Source organism: Lepidochelys kempii, chromosome 4, assembly GCF_965140265.1.
Source record: "Lepidochelys kempii isolate rLepKem1 chromosome 4, rLepKem1.hap2, whole genome shotgun sequence".
In the NCBI taxonomy this organism is placed as follows: domain Eukaryota; kingdom Metazoa; phylum Chordata; order Testudines; family Cheloniidae; genus Lepidochelys; species Lepidochelys kempii.
The window spans coordinates 120494991-120520243 of NC_133259.1; the positions used below are offsets into that span (position 1 = coordinate 120494991).

The 25253-nt window shown below is 42.8% G+C and overlaps 1 protein-coding gene across 1 annotated transcript in view; it reads right to left on the reverse strand.

Moving 5' to 3' along the window:
* Positions 1-491: 491 nt before the first annotated feature.
* Positions 492-25253, reverse strand: part of HGFAC (HGF activator) — a 69188-nt gene continuing 44426 nt past the window's right edge. The window contains exons 8-14 of the mRNA XM_073340141.1: positions 18383-18557; positions 13813-13898; positions 12301-12541; positions 5530-5669; positions 3964-4104; positions 2514-2662; positions 492-703 (exon numbers count right to left, since the gene is read on the reverse strand). Coding sequence (XP_073196242.1) covers positions 494-703; positions 2514-2662; positions 3964-4104; positions 5530-5669; positions 12301-12541; positions 13813-13898; positions 18383-18557 — 1142 coding nt within the window. The 3' untranslated portion in view covers positions 492-493. The remainder of the gene's footprint in view (positions 704-2513; positions 2663-3963; positions 4105-5529; positions 5670-12300; positions 12542-13812; positions 13899-18382; positions 18558-25253) is intronic.

Genomic DNA, 25253 nt, shown 5'->3' on the forward strand with positions numbered 1-25253 from the left:
CTTTTTAAGAACAGGATTAGATTTTTGGAGGTTTGTGCATATGTTGTTTAATTAGCTGGTAGCAACCGCTAATTTCCTTTGTTTTCTTTCTCAGTTCTTCCCCAGGTGTGTGTAAAAAGGCTTGAGGGTACCCTCAAGTGGAGGAATTCCCAAGTGCTCCTTCCTGGGTCCAAAGGGTTTTTTCTTCATTTGGGTGGTGGCAGCGTTTACCAAGCCAAGGTCAGAGAAAAGCTGTAACCTTGGGAGTTTAATACCAGCCTGGAGTGGCAAGTATTAATGTTTAGAATCTGTGCGGGCCCCCACCTTCTGCACTCAAAGTGCCAGAGTGGGGATTCAGCCTTGACAGGCTCTGCATCTCATTATTTGAGCCATTCAGTGCCCTCAAATTTGAAATCAAAAGATACAGTTTACTGACATCAGATCAATTTTAATAGTACATCTTAGAATTGCTAAGAATTATTGACCATACATATTTTACTCTAGGATATAATGTTCATACAACGTGCGTGGCAACAGTAACATATGAAAGTTCTTCTATTTGTTTTTTGGGGAAGATTAGCTTATTTATCCAGTCCACATATTTGGTCACTCGGGTATAAACTCCAGGTTTGTTGACCCTGCCGCATCCATCTCCCCAGCTGATAATCCCATAGAGGTAGGATATTTGATTTTTTTCACAGGCCAGAGGTCCACCAGAATCACCCTGTGTTAAAATTAAGGAAAGATAATCTTAATTTGCTAATCTTGTTACAAAACATTTTTAATTTAATCAGTCAATTTAATCAGTCCCAAAAGGTGACCCATTTAAAAGAATCAAAGATTAGGTTTCTCCTACCCTATAAAATAAGACAATATTTTTTACAAGGAAAATGTTTTCATCTTATTAAACTGTGCATTGAGTACTCAGATGGTATAGCAGTGAGTGCTAAATAAATGTTGATTTAAAAAAGTAATAAGAAACTGTATAATACGGATTTAGTAAATATCCGTGCTTCAATGAAAGACAGATTAAGACACCATTAAAATATAAACCCCAGTTGTAAAAATTGTGAATTGTGATATGGATCTTTTCCCTTAATGACCAGAAGAGTAGGGTGGGATTGTCAAAAATGCACATCAGTGATTGCTTTTGAAATCCTACCATTAAGGCTCAAGTGACCAATGCTCTTTCCATTGAAGACAATGGAAGTTATGCCATGAGTTTCAATGACAGCAGGCTCAGGTTAACAATTTTCATATGGCCTCCATTACAACCACATTCATGGACACAACTGAGGTACTTGTCATGCAAATCATGTAGTTAGGCATGTATACAATTTGCATACCCAGATGTGTGATTTTGAAATTCTACATGGCAATGCCTGGAAATTTTGAATGCACTATAATTGCAGCTATTTAAAAATTTGGCCCTGAATATCAATGTTTTCATTACAACTGTAACCACAAGTATCTTTGGACCTGAAAACATTCAACCTGTTAAATACACAAGTACAAATTCATGCCTGCTTTGACTCTACTCCAGTGTGAATTTGGTACAACATGATGTATGCAAGCTTTGCAATCATCTAGCAAGGGCATTTATTTTTATTTTAAGGAAAAGAAAACTACACACATTTCTATTCTTAAGGCTGAAAAGAAAATCTTGTTAGCAGCACTGGTGAAAGGAACCACTGTTCCTTAAGTACCTGAAACCTAATGTAACAAATTAAAAATATTTTTTTGCCATCAAAAAATTTCTCTGAGATCAAGGGAGAAAGAAAAAGTTTTGATGCATTTACATCAAAATGTTTCTGTGAGCAGCAATGTCATCAAATGAAGTTTGAGCTCTCCAAAGATTAATTTTCTTCTCAGCACCTTGTTCATTACTCTTTACAAATAATAAATGTCACTCATAGCTATTTGTGTATCAATGCACTGATGTAAAAAAACCCACATTTTCTTTCCAAGAAAATCTCTTAAAATCAAGCAGAACATGTCTGTCTAATCTCTTACTTTAGAAATCCTAAAAGATAACAACTTGATAAAAAAAAACCTCTCTCATATAAAAATCAAACGTAATAAGAATTTATCACTATTTCTACTTAGGCCCTATGCAAGTCTATATTGTAAAGCAAATAAGGGAAAATGAGTGATTGATTTCTTGATAAGAATTTCAAGCCATGAATGCAGCACAGCAGCAAAATCTGTAGCTCTAAATGTTCCCAGCCTCTGGTAAGCAAGTTGCCAACTGCTCTCCAAAATAGTGTCCCAAAGGACTAACAACCTGCTCCATCAAAATGAACCAATTAAAACAAAATCTGATGGTCTATGTAGGAATAATCCCTTTAATTTTAAGGACACGTTAATCTGTTGCAATAACAAGTCTGTACCCTCACCCAGAGCCAAAATGTGAGAAAACCAAAAATGAGAAACAAAATAGAAGAAAAAAACATAAATATGAGGGTTTAAAGCTTTTTTAATACTGTAATATCTCTCTCACACATACACCCACCCCGTCAATTCCATAGCATTACCTGGCAGGCATCTGATTTGCTATCAAAGTAACCAGCACAGAACATGTATTCATTAACTTCATCACCATAAACTTCATAGCTTCTGCACTTATGCTCAGGAACAGTGGGAACCAATGCTTCTTGCAAAACGTTAGAATAGTTGGATGCATCTTTTAAAAAAAAGTCAAAAAATTAATTCCTTTTAGCTGTGGAGTAGCTTATCAGGGAAGCATGCTGCACCATACAAGTTTAAAAGCGACTGAGTATTTTGGCCAAACATTCAATGGTTCTCAAACTTGTTTATATTGTGGACCTCTTCTGAAGATAGTGATTACTGTGGTGGACCACATGGTCCCCTAACCTCTCAAACAGGATTCCATATCTTCTCTTTGGCAATCAGAGTATGTAGCTATGTGACAAAGAAATAGCCACATTTTTCAAAAGCAGCTTTTGGTTTTGGGTGCTTCCGTTTTTAGATACCCAGCTTGAGAAACGAGGTGTCTTTTGAAAAATGAGGACAGTATTAGAGAAATACACTCAATCACTTTGGTACAATGGCTATAGCTGCATAGTTATGGTCTCTCAAATTTTGTATCTGTGTTGATGCACTACCCAACATTGGATGTACCTGACTTTACATTTATTAGCAACAATTCTCCCATCGTCTCCTGCAGTCCCCAATCACTCCTGGTCCAATTCTCCCATCATCTCCTGCAGTCCCCAATCACTCCTGGTCCATTTACAGTTTAGTTCTATACTCCTGTGCAGTGTTTCCCAACGACCGGTCCATGGACCAGTGCCGATCCCGGAGATCTCCCTGACAGTTTAGGAAGGCAGCAAGACAGTCCCTGGTAACAAAAGGTTTGAGAAACTTCTCTGTATTTGCTAACCCTCCACATTTAGTGTCCTCCACAAATACGAACATAGCTGAGTTTTCACCACAAAATATCCATCAAAGAAAGCCATGAAGCTCCTGCACAGAGTGCAGAGATGGACTTGGGGGTTTTTTTCAGCGGAGGGAAGGGAGACTGATGACATGCACCCAAAACCACCCGTGACAATGTCTTCGGCCCATCAGGCATTGGGAGCTTAACCCAGAATTCCAGCAGAGTGGATAGCTTCCCACAGTGCACCGCTCCATGAGTTGATGCTAGCCACGGTAGTTAGGACACACTCCACCGACTAATGCGCTTAATGGGGACATACACAATCAACTGCATAAAATCGATTTCTAAAAATCAACTTCTATAAAATCGACCTAATTTTGTAGTGTAGACATAACCTAAGAATTGTACTGGAGTACAACTAGCAAGAAACATCACAAGCTTGAAGACTGACACGTTTCATAATCACCTCCAGTAACCAGTTACATAAGCTCAGTTTATGAGTCAGTGTTTGAGAACCACTGAAATGTCAGGCTTGGGTTATGATCAATTTATTTTCCTCACATCAAATTTGTCATTCAACTCACTCTCATGCCTGTGTCCCCATCCAGCAATCTGACATTTGTGTTGATCAGGGAAGGACATGCCACTTTCTGGCAAGCAGATTGGCTGAACAAACTGGGTCTTGACAGCACAACGCTGGTTATTCTTTTTGAGCCTAATTAAAACTGCAGGAAAGAAAATACAGCAGTAGCAAAATTAGAGTTGTTTCTTCTTAATTGGAGTGATAGCAGTAGATCTCAGGTTCAATTCTAATTAATCCCTAGCCTCACTTAATTAAGATATTTCAAAGACAGACTTATTCCCAACAGCTGCTGATTTCACGGCCAATTGACGTCTGACACATATTCGACTATTCCTATTCCAGAAGAGTTTTCTTTTATATTACAGAATAGATTTTCCTGCACCTCCTTAAGAGGGGTGGGGGAGACAAAGAGGTGCTGAAACAATTTTTATAGTGGGGGTACTGATTATGGAAACCATGTATTTGGTGATTGTTATTACTACTTCGAGCCAGGGGGTGCGGCAACACTCCCAGCGCTCCTAGTTTCAGCACCACTGTGGGGATGCAGGGTTATGAAAGATAAAGTATGCACCATTTCTTTTTACAAAGCAAGAGTCAGGTTTCCAGAGGTGCTGAGATGCCCACAACTTCAGCTGAAGTCAATGGGAGATATGGGTGCTCAGCACTTCAGGACATGACCCTAATTCCAATCTCACCAACACTGATGTCACTTTTGATTTACACCAGCGTGAGCAGAATGAGACCTCAGATCCAGATTAATCTCTCCAGATTCTTATACCACATCAGTCAACACAGTACCTGAGCACCTACTGTTAATGCCATATCTACTAAAAAACATTCACCAGCTGTGAGGGGAAGAACCTATTCCATTCTTGTGCCAAGGTTTCCCATGTGCCAGTCTATTAAATAGCCTCAAAGCCAAAGGGCTCTCATGTTTGGATTGTTAATGGAGAACCTGCAGTTTAACTTTTAACTGAATTAATTGCATAACAGATTATTTCCAAGCCTATCCTCTCTTTAGTGTTAAAAAGATGCACAGATTCATAGATTTTAAGGCGATAAGAGACTATTATAATCCTCTAGTCTGACCTCCTGAATAACACAGGCCAGAGAAGTGCACCAACTAATTTGTGTCTCAAGCCCATAACTGCTGGTGGAGTACAGCATATGTTTTAGAAAGATGTTGAATCTTGATTTAAAGAGTTCAAGTAATGCAGAATCTACCACTCATCTTGGTTAACTGTTCCAGTGGTTAACTACCCTCCCAGTAAAAAAAATTGCACCTTATTTCTAGCCTGAAATTCTCTAACTTCAGCTTCCAGCCACTGGATCTTGTTAGGCCTTTCTAGAATTAAGAGCCCTCTAACTACAGTATCAGAAATCTTCTCCCAAGGCAGGTACTTACAGACCACAATTAAGTCACATCTTGACCTTCTCTTGGATCGACTAAATAGATTGAATTTCTTAATTTTCTCACAGTAAAGGCACTGTGAGGCAGTATATTTTTTCCAAACTGACTGAACTCTACCTGCATGAAATAAAATGGTAAAAAAATTAAAATACTCACCAATATCCTGTTCAGTTGGGCTGAACACTGAGTAATCTGGGTGCAAAATGTATTTCTCTATTTCAAATGTTTGCGTTACATCTGTTGTTTTATTAAATAAATGCTGACCCAGAACAATTCTAATACTGGACTTCAGTGGACTAAATAAAAGGAAAACACAATTAGTCAGGGACAGATGCTCTCCTTTTGTAGAAAAAGAAAGATGTGCTTAAAGTAAAAAGAAAAGGAGTACTTGTGGCACCTTAGAGACTAACCAATTTATTTGAGCATAAGATTTCGTGAGCTATAGCTCACTTCATCGGATGCATACTGTGGAAACTGCAGAAGACATTATATACACAGAGACCATGAAAAAATACCTCTTCCCACCCCACTCTCCTGCTGGTAATAGCTTATCTAAAGTGATCACTCTCCTTACAATGTGTATGATAATCAAGTTGGGCCATTTCCAGCACAAATCCAGGTTTTCTCACCCTCCACCCCCCCCCCCCACACACACACACGCAAACTCACTCTCCTGCTGGTAATAGCCCATCCAAAGTGACCACTCTCTTTACAATGTGTATGATAATCAAGGTGGGCCATTTCCAGCACAAATCCAGGTTTTCATAAATTGGTTAGTCTCTAAGGTGCCACAAGCACTCCTTTTCTTTTTGCAAATACAGACTAACACGGCTGTTACTCTGAAACATGTGCTTAAAGTGTGGTTCTACACTGAACAGTAAATGCAAAAAACAGTAACATGAGAGCCTTGGATTTAAGGGACCACTCCAGCCAATGGAAAAACTCCAATGGGAGTTGGATCAGGTTCTTATTCTACATACAAACAGTGGAGCGCGTGGGACAGCCATTCACAAGTGATCAGTAGGGCCATTCACAGTCCATTCTGTTCAATTTCACAGTCGTAGGATTAAAAAAGCCAGTTTCGTGGTTGCAGGTGTTTACATCTGAAATTTCACAGAGTTGTAGCCGTGGGGGTCCCGGCCCAAAAAGGAGTCCTGGGCAGAGGGGGTGGTGTCTCAAGGCTATTGTGGGAGGGGATTGCCACCCTTATTTCTGCACTTCTGCTGGCAGGGATGCTGCCTTCAGAGCTGGGCAGCTGGATAGCAGCGGCTGCTGGCTGGGTGCTCAGCTCTAAAGCCAGTGCCACTGCCAGCAGCAGCACAGAAGTGAGGGTCGTGGGTCACCATATGTCCAGGTTTCCCAGCAGCCTCCCGCCCGGGTTGGGAGCTGACAGCTGAGGCCACAGATTCCCACCCAGGTCAGGTGCTGACAGCCACCCTCATTTCTGCACTGCCTTCAGAGCTGGGCTCCCAGCCAGCAGCCATGAAGCTTCCTGCAGCTGGGGGCGGTTCCTGGAGGTGGGTCTGACCCAGCTCTGGCAGTGGCCCCTGCAGGGAAAAGGAAGTCCTATCCCTCCCATCCTGGGACTAGCAGCTGGACCCTGGCGCACAGTTGGTGCTCTGGCTCACAGGCACCAACTTTCCTTGGTGCCAGTGGGTGCTCACCCCACCCCCACCCCTGGCCCTGCCCCCTCCCTGCCCCATTGGACCCCTCTCCAAATCCCCTCCCCAGCCCCGCCTCTTCCCAGAGCGTGCCACGGTCCTCCTCCTGCCCCCTCCCCCACAGCACCTGCCACGCAGAACAGCTGTTTCACGGCACAAGTGCTGGGAGGGATGGGGGAGAAGCAGAACGTGGCAGCGTGCTCAGGGGAGGAGGCGGAGTGGAGGCGGAGGTGAGTTGGAGTGGGGGAGCTGCTGGTGGGTGCAGAGGACCCACCAATTTTTCCCCGTGGGTGCTTCAGCCCCAGAGCACCCACAGAGTCAGCGCCTTTGCTCTGGCTAGGTTGCCCCCAGCTCTGACACTCCCCTTGAATAACTAGATATCATGGGGGAGATCAGATTTCACAGTCCGTGACACATTTTTCACAGCCGAGAATTTGATAGGGGCCCTAGTTATCAGGAAGTGTTTGGAAGCATATTAAATACTCTGATGTTGAAAGCAATGAGATTAAAATTCACTATTGCTGTAAACTCAGTTGGAGTTGTACATGCATCCATGCTTAGAGGGTTTTAAGGCCCGGCTTGACAAAGCCCTGGTTGGGATGATTTAGTTGGTGTTGGTCCTGCTTTGAGCAGGGGGTTAGACTAGATGACCTCCTGAGGTCTCTTCCAACCCTAATCTTCTGTGATTCTATGATTCTGTGCAAAAGTCAGCAGTAAATTTAGCCATTTCTGTTTTCAACATCAGAGAATCTGTGTTCCTCAAAAACACTTCATTATATAAGCCAAGCATATAATATGCCTACTGTCATGGAATGTGCACAAGTGGTTAGCCAGTAGTACCAAATTTCCCTTATCCTCATGTCTGTAGCCATTTCCTTCCAGAAATAGAGGCATGATGCCTTCTCCTCCAGTGCTGAATATTGAACTGGGAGAGGGGCCAGGGTGTGGTTGGTGAACTCTAGTATACAATGAAAACAGCTTTAGTTTAACAATTCCTGTATGCGTGGTGCAAGAAGGAAGATCAGGAAGCTCTTTTTTTAAAAGTAAGAAAGAGACAACAAAGTAAAAGAGGATATTCCAAAGAATAGGGAAGGCAGGGAAAATGATTTTCTTCTTCTTCTTTCCCAACAGCAACCTAGTCAATATGCCCCACTGGAAAGAATTTTGTGGCCCTCAAAGCAAATTGGAGGCCCACCACTTCCAGGGCAAATATCTAAAATATATCTTATTGATGCTAAACTGACATGCTATGGCTTATACATATCCTGCTATTTTATACATCCACGGTCAGAAGGAACAAAAGAGAGGGTTGTCATGCAAAAAGTGAGCAGTACGGGTATCTGTTGTCACCTGGCGGAGAACAGATGAGCTGAACTAGCTGATCAGCAATCTCATACTTGCTAATCATACATAAGGGTGCAGAATATGATGGAGCAACTATTGAAAATCTGCATGTTCCAAGCCACCAGCTGGAAGTGGGCGGAAATGTCTTGAATAGCTGCCAAAGTTAGTAGCTATTTCACAACATTTGGAAAACAAACGCATTGTGGCTGAAGATCCACATGCTTCACCACAACATTCAGGATGATATTATTAGCTCTAGAGGCTATCTGCATATTTATTTCTGTTACTCTTGGCTTCCTCACTAAGCAAAGGAACAACAGGTACGAAATTATGTAACACTTTTCTCAGTTGATGTGATCAGCTTTACCTCTGAAAACAGAGTATCCTGCTTGTATGGCAAACGGATTATTCAGAATGAACTAGGTGCATCTGATATTAAATGTTTTCCTTACCTAGTACATCTAGAAATTTCAAAAAGACTAAGGAAATCAGCTTCTAAGTCCCAATAAAATTCAATAGCATCTGGCCATCTAATTCCCTAAGGCTCTTTTCCAGACTCCTCTCTATTTTATTTAATGGCAATCAAATTTAATTTATTTTATATAATAAATCATTACTCTGCTGTTTTGAGCATTTTGAACTAAACATAAAACTCTACAGTAGGCACCTAATTTCATCTACAAAGTGTGTATTAACATCCAGCCAAATAACTGAATGGGGGGTAGGGGGAATGATGTGCCCATGCAAAACTAGTTATTTGTCCAAGTAAATACTTGTGTATGCAAGAGCTCATTTTACATATTCTTACATTTCAAGTGGACCCATTAATTTCAGTAAGGCTATTTAAGAAGTAAGTAAGGGGTAAGAGTGGGAGAATAGGGACACAAATTGTTAGCTCATGCACATGCATTGCAAAAATCTACTTCTGAAAATGTAGCCTTTTCTGTCCTTCAGGAATAATAATAATAATATCCCTTGTATTTATATAGTATGTTATCTCAGAGCATCTTACAAACGTTAGTACATATTATCATCTCTTTTTTATGGACAGGCGGAGTAAGGTACAGAGAAGATGAATGACTAAACAATGGGCATAAAGTAACTGAGCTCGGAATACAGCTCAGGCCTTCTGACTCCCAGTGTTGTGCTTTCCCTATAAGACCAATGCTGCCTCCTTACAATAGCTCCTAACAATACATTCTAAATATCCTAAACTGTTATTGTGGACATCCAGTTATTATATATTGTTCAATTATATTTTGGAATTCTAAAATAGAATGTATTTACTAAAATTCCAACCAAGTGCAATTTTATCTGGAGATTTATTCAAAGAAATTGTTTCTTTATATAATCCCCCCCCCCAGTTTACTTTCTGCTTTGTTCTGTTTTTCCTTCTATCCAGTTTATTTCATCATCATCTTACTGATGTCAGAGAATAAACATGTGCCTGCCTGAACATAGTTACATAGCAGTATCAGAACGAAAAACAGGCCCTAGGCCTTTTACCTATAGAATGGCTTGATAGTAACTTTACTATCTCCACCCTATAAAATTTCAAATTCTGCTATCAGATAAAGATCTAAAAACACCTCCACATTTTTAAGCCTCTTGAAAAAATGGTGGCTATACTCCCTCTGTGGATCAGGGATTCAGTCAATATGCCCCACTGGAAAGAATTTTGTGGCCCTCAAAGCACAAGGCCGGTGCAAGCATATTTTGCACCCTAGGCAAAATTTCCACCTTGTGTCCCCCCTTTACCTATGCTCCCCGCCTGCCCCTGCTGCCAGGGAGGCTGCCGCCACCCTGGGCTCAGGCCACCTGGCTCCCCCCGAGCAGCGCCCGGTTCCTGCTGCTCTCGGCCAGCAGATGCGGGGCTCCAGCCGAGCCCGGCCCCCTGCGTCTCCTCCACGACGGCACCCCCCGCCCGCATCCTCCCAGGCAACGGCCGGGGAGCCTGAGAGGAGGAGTGGCTCCCGGGCAAGCAGGGGAGACTCCGAGGTGAAGAGGCTGCTGGCCCTGGCGCGGCCAAAGCGCTGGAGAATGACAGGTACCTGCCCCTAAGCAATGGTGTAAAAAAAATATTTGGGTCACCGCTTTTTGGCATTCCCAAATCTTGGCGCCCTAGGCGGCCGCCTAGTTCACCTAGTGGTTACACTGGCCCTGCAGGGATTGTCTTTTATAGTACACTATGTGGCACAAATGATGCCAAACCTGGTTAATCTCTAGGCATGACCATAATATAAATGTTAAATAATAATCATCCTTGCTATAACTGTAATGGAATACTAAATTGTATTATATTGTTCAGGCAAAAGGTGAGGCCACGTGTAACAAACTTATCTGAGCATAGAACAGTACATTTAAGGCTCTTATAGTGAATACATCTGCAGTGTATCTTTCTGACAAGTCTCTGTAGCCAGTCCATATCTGATTCATAGCCTGACCTGCAACCTACCATATATAATGTGTATATTGAATAGAATCATAGAATATTAGGGTTGGAAGATTAGCTGAAGATTTATGCAGCTTCAGATGACATAATTATTTGATCATAGTGGACTGTTTTTCCAGGTATATAGAAATTATATAATTGAAAAAGACATCATATGTTGCAGCGCTATTGAGAAACTGTAGTGCACTTTTGCTCATTTCAGTATTCCAGAACTACTAGTGATGGACAACGAACCATAATTCATTACGGCAGAATTTAAATCATTCTGAACAAAATATGATTTTGATCATATTACTAGCAGCCCACATTACCCATAAGCAAATGGAGAGGCTGAGGAAGCTCTACAGGCAGCCAAGAAAATTCTATGGCAGTAAGATCCATTTCTTACTCTCCTGAACTACAGATCAACACCAGAAGTAGCTACTGGATATAGTCCAGCAAAACTCCTGATGGAAAGACAACTCAGAATTACTGTTTCAGCTTTGGAAACGAATACATCTCCAAAGTGGCTAGACATGAAGAGAGCAACCAAATCAGATAGAAAAAGGCAAAGAAAGCTTATGAACACTTTGACAATAGACTACACTCAGAGAGCTGTGAGGGCGATAACCTGATGACAATATTCATGTCAAACTGGATGGAGAAAAAGCATGGACAACTCCAGCTGGCATAAAGAAAAAAGAATTCATCGCCCAGACCATAGGTGATCAAAACCGACAGAGAAAAGTTCAACAGAAAGCCAGCATGTACAATTTGTTCCTCAGAAATAACAATCAACAGAGAAAACGCTACAGCTGACAGATGTGAAACAAGATTTGAAATTGACCTGACAGTTATTGCAACTAACGGACAGCCAGATGATCAAATTGTTATGCATTCAGGTTGTGTAATTAGAAAACTTGTATTTTCAAAGGCACTTAACAGGCTGATGCATGCTGAACTTTAAAGATAGCATGATAGTGTACCTTTTGTACAATTTTGTAAATGGTAGGAATGTAGAACTTAGAGGAATGCTAAACTGTATTATACTGTTCAGCCACAAGGTGGTGTTGTGTGTAATATACCTTATCTTAGCATTTGACAGATCTACCTGAGAGTACACCAAAGGATCTTATGTATCAATTTGATAATGGGAAGCTCTGGACCCAGTTCATATTTGGTACAGAACCTGACCTGCAACCTACCAGGTACAAGGTGTACAAGACCATATTTTCAAGATTATCTCTTCTATCCACTATCACCACCTCCATCTTGATTAGATTAATCTTCCTTTTCATTTCCTGTGTACTGTTACTGTGTACACTTAAAGAGCTCCTGTATTCCACCTCTGAAGTGGGAACATTCCAAGGCTTTATAAAGTGATCTCTTTTTTTTATAATACGTAAGTCTTCTGTGTTTCACAAGCATTCGGGGAAACTGAGATATAAGGGGCTCTCTAACTGTAAGATATTATTAAAACATTGAGTTCACCTGTTAGCAAAGCAGTGGGCTGCTGACACTACCCAACAAGGATGAACAAGGCTGCCAGCACAGAAGCTATTTCCAATATATATGGCTGCTAGCCAGGGGTGAGAGCCTGGTAAAGATGAAGAGCCGCCAATAATCCTAGGTCTGATGAAACTTCGTTTTTTGTGTCTTCTTCCACATGCTCTTTTGACAACTGCAAAGGTCTCCACAATATCTGGGACTACTGGTGTCCTTTTCCTGGTGTCTGAGACAGAAATTGGTGTGGTGAGTATCAGACTACATATACTTACAATTTCCAAAACTTGGATTTTCATAGGAACCTAAGGAAGTTAGGTATCCAAATCTCATTGAATTTCACCCAATTAAATAGCAGAATTGGGGCCTACACTCTGATTCTAGGCTCATTATTACTGGGTAGATTGGTGATGATGCATGAAGCAGAAACAACACACCTTAGTTTTCCAGACACCACCTTTAGCTTTGTAGTTTAGAGAGTTAGAAAAAAAATGGTATCATGAGTAGAATATATTTAAATCACTGATGGAGAATAAATGGTCACTTTATAGGTTCAGATTACAACTCCATTTTAGCAAAAACGAGGAGCCTTGTGGCACCTTAGAGACTAACAAATTTAAATTTGAATTTGTTAGTCTCTAAGGTGCCACAAGGTCTCCTCATTGTTTTTGCTGATACAGACTAACACGGCTACCATTCTGTAACTCCATTTTAATAACGCCTATTAACATTAATGGCAATTAAATATGAATTTAGGGGAAGAACAGACTTCTTAGTTTTTAAAATCCATTTAGTATTTGCCATACATTTTTAGTTTAAACTGCTGAAACAAGTATCAGTAAGGACAGAGATTTACTCATTGAGGGCCTAATTCTGCTACCTTTACTGACACTCGCAATCTTTACTCAAATAGCCACATTCATCTATATGGGGCTGCTTGCATGAGTAAGGATAAGTGCTGAAGGATGCAAAAAGAAAAGGAGGACTTGTGGCACCTTAGAGACTAACCAATTTATTTGAGCATGAGCTTTCGTGAGCTACAGCTCACTTCATTGGATGGTTAATCGGTTAGTCTCTAAGGTGCCACAAGTCCTCCTTTTCTTTTTCCGAATACAGACTAACACGGCTGTTACTCTGAATGCTGAAGGATGGTGCACCAACAGCTCCATTAATTTCTGAAGTCTCAACCATATGATGGCCTGGCAAGGACAGCTGTAATATCGTGATCACTGTGCAATAAACTAAGGATGCATAACTGTATAACACTCTACATGGAAACTGTAGTTTTTCTTCCAAGAAAACATATTGAGCGTTACAGTAGCAAAGGAAATAACCTTACTCATTCGAGACCACCAGGACTTAAGAAATGCAAATGAAACCTAAAATTTCGGTTAACAAATGAAAAAGTTCCATTGATACTAGAAAAAAAGTTTTCACTGGATCACACTAAAATGAAAAATGAAATCTATTATCAGATCACATGACCTAATATTTACCTACCACAAGATGTAACATTACAATATTCCCAAGACAAAGTATTCTCCTTCATGATGTAACACCAGGGCTTCTCATCATTATCTGGATTTCTAATAAAGTTTGGGGAGAGTAAATTAAGCAGTGTCAATAACAATACTTAGCACTTTACAAACAAACATTTACATACTTACTCTTGCACCACTCATAGGATCGATCCTGCAATGTGCTGAGCAGTCTGGACTTGATCCAGCAAAGCATTTAAGCATGTGCTTAACTTTAAAGCTTGTGATTTGTCCCATTCACTTCAGTAGGGCTATTCATTGCTTGAAGTTAAGCATGTGCTTAAGGGCCAGGTTTTAAAGATGCAGTTAGTTGCCTAGTGTAATTTTCAAAAGCTCCTAGGCTCCTAACTCTCATTGATTTTAAATGCTTTGCTGGACTGGGTCCAGAGTGCTCAGTACTTTACAGGATCAAGTCCCCATGCGATGTACGCATTAATTAGCCCCATTCTATAAAAGACACAGATGGGTTAAGTGATTTGCTTAAGGACATAGAGCAAGTCAGTAGCAAAAATAGCTAGCACTTAAGAATCTAAAACACCTAGCCTGTTTTCAGTCCATTAGACAACTCTGCTAATACATTGAGGTAATGTGAGGATAGGTGAAGAATCTTATTACATTCTTTAAAGCAAGAAAAAGATGGGAATATCAGGATGAACTCAGTTCCAAGTTTCATCAGCATTAATCTGGAGTAGCTATTTGGACACAATGGAGTTACTCTAGATTTACAGCAGTGTAAATGAAAGCAGAATTTGGTCCTTCAGCTGTCTCTCTCTGTGAGTAAATGCAAACATAGGAAAAACTTTGCAAATGTATTTGAAGGCAAACCAAACACTCTTAAAAAGTAGATTAAAAGAAATATTCAAGATTTCACTAGAGAATAATGAATGTTGTTTTCTTAAAGGAACTAACTGCAATTGATTGGTTCCAATATGCTTCTCTGAGAAACAGAATTATCTTTGTCAGTGCTGCAGAAATAACCAGAAATATGTCTGATTTGCTCATTCCATAATATAATGGTAGCTTTCAAAGCCTCAAAAAGATCTTCTCTATAACTAGTCACAATGACAAGATAATACAGGGCTTCAGGTAAACAGGGAGCCTAATTTGAATATGACTTATCCTAAACCACACACTTTTTTTTTAAGATTCTTCAGTAGCTTTCTGAGTCTACCTTCTACTCTTCAAAGACTAAAACACTTTAAATTCTCAGAACAGAAGCAGCAGCATGGGTTGAGTCATCTACCGCCAACTATGTTTCTAAATTAGAATATTTGAACAAGAATATATCTGTGGGATTACAGAGTGTATTGGAGATACCCACCTCAAAATTAAAATCTGCTAGCAAAAAAAGTGGGAAAAAAGGGGCTTTACTGTTTCTTCTCTGCATTATAGAGGGCATGATCACACCAGCCCCTACACAGGTATATGATTTACTTCTTGTATTTTAAATCTTTAAGTGAATGCTGTGCTCAAAGGGACAAAATTGACAAGGTCTAGATTCAGCAAAGTGCCTAAGCACATGCTTAAAGTTCAGCACATGTTTAAACCCTTCTGAAATTAAATTGGTTTGATCTCCTGAACTGGCTTCAGTTCAGCAAAGCACTTAGGCATGTGCTGAACAGGGATGTTTTCAAGTACATGCTTAAGTGCTTTTGTGAGCGGAGGAATAGTCCCGCTATTGTGGGGAACTTTCCTGGCTTCTGCACTACCCCAGTGAAGTGGGCTAGTGAAAGGATTGGAGTCCTCGCTCCCACTTACTTTACCCAGTGGCCTCCCTGCCCTTGAGGACTCCCCTTCCACTCTCCTGTCTGGCAGAGTCCTTGTAACCCCAACAAGGCTGGGCCCAGGATTCCTGGGAGGCTTGACCCCCAACCCTGCTGTGGTCACCTAGGACAGGGGCTAGGGTGTCCCCACTCCGGGGTACTCTCTCTGCACTGGGCACTTCTCTGACCCACTGACCATTACATAAAAGTTAAAGCAAATGCAAGTGATTTAATCAACAATTAATTTTAAAAAGACTAAGGAATAATGGGAAAGGTTACATCAAACACATCAACCTGCTCTGTGGCAGGGAACATCACAAACAGTGTCTCTGGAACCTCAGGGCAGTTCACAGTCTGTTCCTTGTAAGTCCCAGGCCTTCTTCTCAGCCCCGGGCTGTGCTGCAGGGATGCTGTGGGTTGGACACTCGCTCTGGTGGTGGCCACACGCTCTTAGGCTCTAAGTGGTAGGACCCTTCTGCCCAGTGTCGCCCCCGCCCTGTCAGGGTTATGATCCAAGCCTGGCCTGCAGAGCCTCTTGGCTGAGGCGTCTCCCTGTGCTGGGCCCGCTGCCCAGGGTCCCCCTCGCTCTCCCTAGCTGCTCACCGCACGCAGCTCTGGACTGCTCTAGCCCCAGCTCCACCACTCTGTCTCTGCACTGCTGCTGCTGCTCTGCCTCCAGCTCCCTGGGCTGCTTCTTTGGCCCCTCTGCCTCTGGTTGCTGCAGCTCTGCTCCCAGGACAGGTCTGCTCTGCAGGCTGCTTCTGTGACTCTGCTCGCAGCACTGACCGGCTTCCTGGGCTGCTTTTCTGGTCCCTCTGGATCTGGGACAGCTCTGCTCCCCAGCTTAGCTTCGGCCCCTGCTTTCTCCTTAGCTCAGCCCCACTCTGTCTGACCCAGGCAAATCCAGCTCACACGGAGGACGGGACCTCCCTGGCCTCCTGACTCTCTGATTAGCCTGCGCACCCTGTCATTCAGGCTGACCCGGAGCATTGGCCTCTCCCCATTGTTCCTGGGGACTATCAGTTTCAGGGTCCTGGTTTCCCATAGACCCTTCCCCTTTTAGTACTGGGAGCTAGCCAATCAAAACACCCCCACTGAATGTTAGTAAGGGGCCAACAGTCCCCTTACACTTTGTTAAATCTAGACTCTGCTGTGGAGATCAAACTAATTTGGATAAAAGAAGAAACACTTTTTTGGAGATTCAGAAAGCAGATTTTATTAATTTATTTATGGCTCTCTGCACTCACTGGCTTCCTGCAAAAGAAGGGCTACTGTGAGAAATGATGCTTTCATAATATTTCCAAATAAACCAGGGTCTATAGGAAATTTCATGAGAAATTCTGATCTCTGCAGATTACTAGCCTGATTTCCAAACAAAACAAAAAAATCAGATAACAGCAGGATAAGCATCTGAACCAATCTCTAAAATGTCTGATATTTGCCCATCCCCACTGTTTGCCATAAAATGGACATAAATTGTATGTCTCTTTCTTTTGGTTATCTGAGGCCTGGAGAAAGGCCAGCTGCTGAGAGAGGGCATAGGAAGGGATAATTCCTAAGGCCCAATCGCAACAGATGATCTGACTAGAGCTGGTCAGAGAAACGTATAGAACCATATCCCTCCAGAATATGCAGTTCCATTGAAATCGATACATTTCATAAAATTGTATTGATTTCATTGGAATTTCATTGCAGAAGAAAACAGGAAAAGTTTGGACAACATCAAAACATCCTATTTTGAATTTTTTAGAATAAAACATAGATTTTTTGTTTTGAAATAACTTAATTTCCATTTTGTTAGTTTGTAGTATACTTAAAAACATTCTAAAAAGGCAACATTGAAATGTTTTGATTTTGTCAAAACAAAATGTTTTTGACCTGAAATAGTTTGTCTCCTCCCCCCAGAATTTTCCTTCATGAAGAATTTCACAATTTTCTGTTTTCCTTCCAATTCAAAGTGAAACTAAATTTCAAAATCTCTAAATCCTTTGAGAAACAGAACTTCCATTCTCCACATAGCTCTGATTTTCATTTTTACATATACCCTATTCCTGGATGGACCCTCTCGTCTCCATAGCTGCAGTGACTGCTGAGAGTGCTGATGATACGCTACAGATAGAGGCAGAATGCAACATCAACATGGAGAGGGGACAATTGCCAGAACACTGAGCATCATGACAGGTTTCAGAGTAACAGCCGTGTTAGTCTGCAAAAAGAAAAGGAGTACTTGTGGCACCTTAGAGACTAACGATGAAGTGAGCTGTAGCTCACAAAAGCTTATGCTCAAATAAATTGGTTAGTCTGTAAGGTGCCACAAGTACTCCTTTTCATTCAGCATCACAGTCGCTCTTTGGAGGAGACGATGAAGTTAACTACGGGCCCCTGGGGTGACTCTATGAGGTATTGTTTTTGTTTTTTGGGACTCGTGTGGAAAAGGTCACAGAGATGAGAAAGCTAAAAGGCCCCGAACTTTCTAACATTCCCTCAAGTCTAGACATTCTTTTGGTGGCCCTAGCTAGCTAGGTATTTCAGTTGCAAGATCCTACACTTTCTAAATGTAGATCCCTTTTGAGGACCTACTTCTCCTAGGCTGCTTAAAGTGAGTCTATGAATTTCATGTTCTGAATAGACTCTCTGAAGCTAACCAGTGTTACTGCAACAAAAGATAACTGCTGAACGCATATCACTGGTAATCCACTCTTCCAAGATCACTGCTATGTTCAACGTATACTTCAGTTTACAAACACTGAGTGTGCCAGAAGTTCTTACCTGCAGTAAGAGTAGGGTCCCAAGCCCAGCTGCACAGCTTTTTCAACACTGTCAACGTGAAGTTCTTGGTAAAGCAAATCTGAATTCCAGGGTACGCAGCTGTGTCCAGAAACAGTCATCTTCACAACCCCTCTGTACTCTGTACCATTGCCACTGTAACATCGTTGGCGAGGGACTGGACAAAACACAATATGCTGATCAGAAATCAGGGCAAATTCAGTGCTCAAGAAATGTTTATTTCATCACCAGTATCCTAAGTGATATCTCTGTGAATTACAAGTCCAGTGCCTTGCACCTCGTGTATTTATTTCTGCTGTGCAAAGAGGGTGTACAAAACCTCCAAATCAAGTTAACAGTGGCATTCATTTTATACATGTGTAAGTGAACACACAACATAGGCGCCGACTCCATGGGTATTCTTGGGCTGGAGCACCCATGGGGGGAAATGGTGGGGGCTGAGCACCCACCGGCAGTCCCCCTACCAGCTTCCTCCCACTCCCCCAATGCTTCTCGCCCTCCAGCAGGCCCCACAGATCAGAGTCTCCCCCTCCCTCCCAGCGCATCCCACTCACCATGAACAGCTGTTTTGTGTTGTGTAGGAGGCCGGCGGGGAGGGGAAAGGAGCAAGGATGCAGCATGCTCGGGGGAGGAGGTGGAACTTTGGGGGAAAGAGGAGGGACCAGGGTGGAGCGGGGGCAGGAAGAGGCAGGGCATGGGTGGGGCCCTGGGGGAAGGGATGGAGTGGGGGCGGGGCCTGGGGAACAGCCGAGCACCCCCCAGCACTTTGAAAAGTTGGCACCTGTGATACACAAGGTGCAAAGCAGTGGAGAATCAGGCCTAACGTGGTCACCATTAATGAAAGCCTTTCATCAGCAAGGTGCAGCAAAGTACGCACTATCAAACGTTTAAAGCACCTGATTTGTAGATGGTCTTGAAAACCTGGCTTCCTGTCACTACATGTGCAGCTCCACACACCCAGACATACATGTGCTTTTCAAGCACTAACAGTTGCTCAAATTTACACATACAAAACCTCATTTTTCTATTACCTTCACACTGGTTATGTGTCTAGATGGGATTGGCACATGTATCTTCGACCACCTATATGCGCAGCTGTTAGAATCTGTCAGTGCACATCCAATTATTAGTGCTCGACAAGCATTTGCAGGGATGTTTGTATACACAAACATGAACAGAACACAGGGGCGCTGGACCATGGCCCTCCCACTTTTGAAAGTGGATGGGCCTGGCCTGTCCACTTTTTACCACGGGCCTGCCCCTGCTCTCTCTTCTCTTCCCCGCAAGGCATTGCCTCCAGGCCAGGCTTGAAGCCAGAGCCAGGTTGGGGTAAGTACCGTGCAGGCAGCTATAGGGAGCCACCTGCCCTGGGCAGGGGGTTGGGAGGGTGGGGATATGGGCCGAGGACTGCTCTCAGGCCCAGACTCCCCTGTCCAGCTCCAGCTGGGCTGGGAGGCGGGGCTACAGGGGGAAGAGGAGGGGCAGGGATAGAGTAATGGAGGCCCCGTGACCCCCATAGATTTAGGAAGAATCCTTCGCCCTGATAGAACAGGAAGCCAGCCTCTGAAAATCCAACTCAGAGAAACTCAAAGTAAGCACAGAATCCTCAAAAGTACAAACAGGACTAATTATGACCAGTTCCTACAGTCCTTCATTGCCCAGCAATTTCAGTAAGAGTTACACAAGCTTGATATGTGCAGGACTGAGCTCTAAGGGGGTCTATTCTTCCATCAGGAATAAGGGATTTAAAGATATAACATCACAAGCTGCTTAACTGCTGGTACATCAACCACAGCATACCACATGGGCAGCCAAACTTAGCAGGTATCTGCTGATGTTCTTCCGAGAATTTGTGTTTTTTGCCCATGACCTGTCCCTGACTTTTACTAAAAATACCTGTGACTGAATCTTAACCTTAATAATGAGTTCTGCTTTTGCTTGGTTGGCGGGGCAGGCCTGGGGGTGGAGCAGAAACAACAGGCAGCACTGGTTAATAACCCCCCTAAATTTTTCGTGGTCCCCAATAAAACATTCTGGGAGGGGGAGTGGGTCCGGGTACGCAGCCACAGTACATGCCCCTAGTGCAGCATTCCTTTCCTGCAGCTAGGCTGCCTGCTTTCGTAGCATCTGGTTATCGGAGGCATGCTCTGCCAGTTGGGCCTGCAGTGCCACCTTGCCATTGTGGAGCTGGGTGGATTGCCTGTGCAGAGCTTGGTTCTCTGTTGTGAGCTATGATACATGGGCTCAAAGGGTGGGGATCTCCTCCTGGGAGTGGTCAACTCATTCAGACATCTCCCATAGCCTCTGGGACATGCCAGGCAGGGAGTGGCCTGCTGCCTCCATGGTAGGCCATCAACACAGGCTAGGGTGATCCAGGAAAACTGTCAGGATTCTGACAACGGCAGCCAGAACCAAGGGTCAGAGCAGGATCTAACCTGAGGCTGAGAGGATCAGAGGCACTCATAGTCAAATTCCAGGCCAGAGTCAATACCAAAGATCAGAGTATGAGTTAGGTTTCAGGATCCAGGTCAGAAGGCAAGGTCCAAATCAAGGCAAGGTCAAAGCCAGAAGTTCAAGAACAGGGAGCAAGAATGATCATCCAGCTACAGGAGATCCGTACCGCTGCCTGGATATTTTCTGGAATGCCCCTTGGGTTTATATAGGTCAGGAAGCCAATCAGGAGTCAGGAGTCTGCTGCCTGTCAGACCTCTTGAGGCAGGACTTCCGGTGGTCTGTGTCTGCAGTGGGTTGTGAGTAGTTGAGCGCAAACTCATTATAACTGCTGCTGGGGACAGCATGGAGCGGTCTGCTACCTGGCTCCTCTGCAGGCCTGGATTCAAGACCTGCTGGGCCATTTGCAAAATTGGATCTGTAGCTGCATTTGGATTCCAAACACCTCTGTGTGATGTTCTGATATGGCCTTTTGGATCAGGCCCATTTCTACTCAAATTCTTCTCATCCCAATAATTGCTAATAAAACTTATTTGAAATAAATTACCTAAGTTTTAAATAATAACGATAATAAGTGTATGCTCTTTTTAAGGTAATTTGCTGATCAAGACTACAGGATAATGAAATATCATCTCTGTTTGACTGAAACAGGCAGGTTCATGGAAAAAAAACCCACTGTGCTTTATGTTAACAATCTCCTGTTACATTTGGCCAGGGAAGTGCCAGGTGCAAGTTTTATTGGTACTGTATTTATTACATTCAGAAATGATTTAGAGATGTGAACTTTTTTAAGAATGAAAGAGGAGAGGGGCCCATCTATTAACACAGTATCAGGGCCAGATTCTGCAAGGTTCTAAACACCAAGAGCCCTCAATTCTCACTCAAGTCGTTTATAGGAGGTTTTCAGCACCTCACAGGATTGAAACCTAATGTACATACATTGTTGCATATCTGTAACTCAATGCTACAGCTGCGGAAAAAATACAACTGGATGTCTTTGGCTGTTTAGATAGTTTTCTAAATTTTCGCTTGTGTTCTAGTCTTTAAAAAAACAAGAAAACACCATATTCAGTCATATCTATCCATCAGTCTACCTAGTGTGGACTCCTTTTGTCCACAATCCAATCTCCATACAAAGTCTTTGACAACATCAAAACTCATTGGGCGAGTTGAATAGCAATATCTCTGAGTATTTTTTTAAATGCTTATTGTGGAAAGAGGTCTAGGTTATTCATTCTGTAATGTCCTGTGGCGGTAAATCCACACAAACACAGTTAAGCTATTTTATTAGCAGGCATCCACCATCTGCTCCACACTCCAGCAACTCACTGACGAGACAAACAGTGCTGTGGTTTGCAGATCACAATACAGAAGACCTTAAAAAGACACATCATTGTATTCCTCACCAGTGTTTTAAAAACACACCAAGGCCCAAGAAACATTAGCTTCTTCAATTCTGACCTAACAGTTCTCATATAAATCACTGGACCTAGAACAGTCTTGTTTGCAGCTCTTCTTCACTGGTTGTCTTCTAACTATGGTCAGGTTGAAAAGGTTCCTTTGTCCCCACTTTAATGGTGCTAAGGCAGTCTGCTTTTCCACAGTTCCTAAAGAATTTCTCCAATTTGGAGTTGTTTTTCCCAGATTTTTTGTGGTTTTGTGCAACTTTTCCTCCTTAAAGTACTTTTTATTTTTCTCTGTTGAGTTTCTGAAGAACTGGGAATGGAAGGTTCTGTCTCTTGTGTATTTCTAGTGTCAATGAACATTGGGAGTCCCTCAAACAGTTTCATTCTGTGTATCCATTTGCCACCACACCTTCACTAGCACTCTCAGGAGCTGCATGTTTGAACAGATTTTAAAACCTCATTTTTTGAAATCCATCAACTTGTTCTTGTGCCTTCTTGAATCTTTTTCAGACACTTTATTTGGAGTCTGCAGCAGCTTGTGTCTTTATTCTGCTTTGTCGTAGTGTCCTCCAGTCTCATCCCTTTCTGTGCTTTCTGCTAGTTTCAGATGTGCATATTATGCATAATTCTGCTGGTAAAAGGTGTATTTTTCCTCTTTAAGTTTTGCTTCCAGTGCACTGCAGTCCTGAAAGGCCTGTGAGATGTAGGAGATACCAGCTTTCTCTGTTTCAGTAATATCTTCTCCTATAGACATTGCCTGACCCACCTGGAGTTCTTGTACCTTGCCTGCATGTCTCCCTTCCCCATCATGGATGGATTTCCTTCCCCCCACGAGGGGTGAAAGTAAATTAAAGGATTTACCGGTACACCGGAGTCTTGAGCAGTGGGCGTGGCCTTAACCAGAAGAGCCAGGGCCTTAAATCCCCAGGCCCTTTAAAGGGCCCGGGGCTCCAGCTGCCGTAGTGGCGGCTGGGAGCCCCGGGCCCTGTAAATCACCCCTGAGCTACCAGCTGCAGAAGCGGCTGGGAGCCCCGGGACTCGGGGCGATGTAAAGGGCCCAGGGCTCCAGCTGCTGCTACTGCAGCGGAGCCCCAGGCCCTTTAAATCACTGAGGAGCCCTGGGGGCTCCCGGCTGCCACCGCCACCCCGGGGTTCTGGGCTCTGGCAGAGCTTTAAAGGGCCTGGAGCTCCACTGTGGTAGCAGCTGCTGGAGCCCCGAGCCCTTTAAATCCCCGCCTGAGCCCTGCTGCCCGAGCCCTGGGGTAGCAGTGGCAGGGCTCTGGCGGGCATTTAAAGGGCCCCGGGGCTCCAGCCACCGCTACCACCCCGGCCCTTTAAATCGCCGTTGGAGCCCCACCGCCGCTACCCCAGGGCTTTGGCAGCAGGGCTCTGGCGGGGATTTAAAGGCCTGGGGCAGTAGCGGTGGCTGCAGTTCTGGGGCCCTTTAAATCCCTGCCAGAGCCCCGCCATGCTACCCCAGGGTTTTAAATTGACGTCTGGGAAAGCCGGTCCCGGAACAGCGCACCGGCTCTTGCCAGTACGCCGTACCAGGGCTTACTGGCTTACTTTCACCTCTGCTCCCCACCCACTTGTGTGTGTGTTTGAACCCTTGTGAGGGCCTACTAATACTAGCAGGTACAGCACAGGTCTGCGAGTCAGGAGTACGAAGCTCTGTTCCTGGTGCTGCTACTGGTTTCCTATCTGACCTTGGGCAAGCTACTTAATATTGCTGTGTGTTCGCTTCCCCCTCTGTAAAATAAGGCTGGATAACTCTTACTGGGGAGTTGTGATGGTTCACAAATCAATGTTTATAAAATGTTTTTAAAATTTTGCATGAAAACCACTATAGAAAATAATTCTTTCCACTTCTATGAGTCTGTAATTTATTTACCATATAGCTCTCTGCTTGGTCACATGATTCTATACAAACAAAAACAATCGAATTAGCCCATTTATGAAGAAAAAAATGGTTCATACAAAGTGCTGCTTTCCACTGGTAAATGGCAGTACGACTGCCAAGAGCACAACAGTCTGACTGAGCTTATCACTGGAACAAATTCACAGTGAAAGCATAGTCTGATTATGAAAAACACAAAAACAATTTGTTGTGGGCCAAAAGCTATGCACAAAATTGGCAGCCTCTTGAAATGAATTAAATCTAATAGAAGGCTGATATGTAAAACAGGAATGGATCTGATCATGGAATGAAGTAATTTATAACAAAGGAATTCTTAGTTGAACATTTGCTTAAAGAATGCATGCTGTAGTCACTGCAAGTAAATTTACTGTTTAAAATGTTTCTACTGTAATAAAAAATACCTTATCACTTTTGACTTGCAAATATTTAAAAGCTCAACTGAGCTAGAATTCAGGAGATTAGTGTTTACCAAAAAAAAGTCATAAATCTACCTATTGTGTAAACAGAATCCTTTTATATACAATTTAAATCCAAAGTTCTATAAATTCCACCAGGAGTTCATCAGGGCCTGACAAAATAAACTGAATACATTCTACAGTTAACAGGGGGGACTAGTTTATCTTTCATTTGATTTTTCTAGTGACATTTTAGACTACAATTTCAGCACAGCAATAATAATTCACACTGATGGCCATGTATGATCTAACTCCACGTAGGTATTTATATTTCATAACAAACAAACAAAACAAACAAAAGCTCTTGAACAAAGAGTTTGTTATTAGAAAGGATAAAGAGATACAGAAGTTTTGGGCAGGAATGAACAGGATCTCAATAGTGCTATGTTTTTTTTAACAAAAGGATGCCTACGTAAGGACCACATTTGCAAATTCTAGGATCCAACTTACCCAGTCGGTTCATCACTAGCCTCTCACTAATTCAATCAATTCACTCCCAGTCACTAAGGTCCAGATTTTTAAAGGTGTTGAGGTGCCTAAAGAAGCAGTTGGGTATCTAATACGATTTGAAAAGCTACTCTTAGGCACTTTTGAAAATCCCACTAGGTGCCTATCTGCTTCTT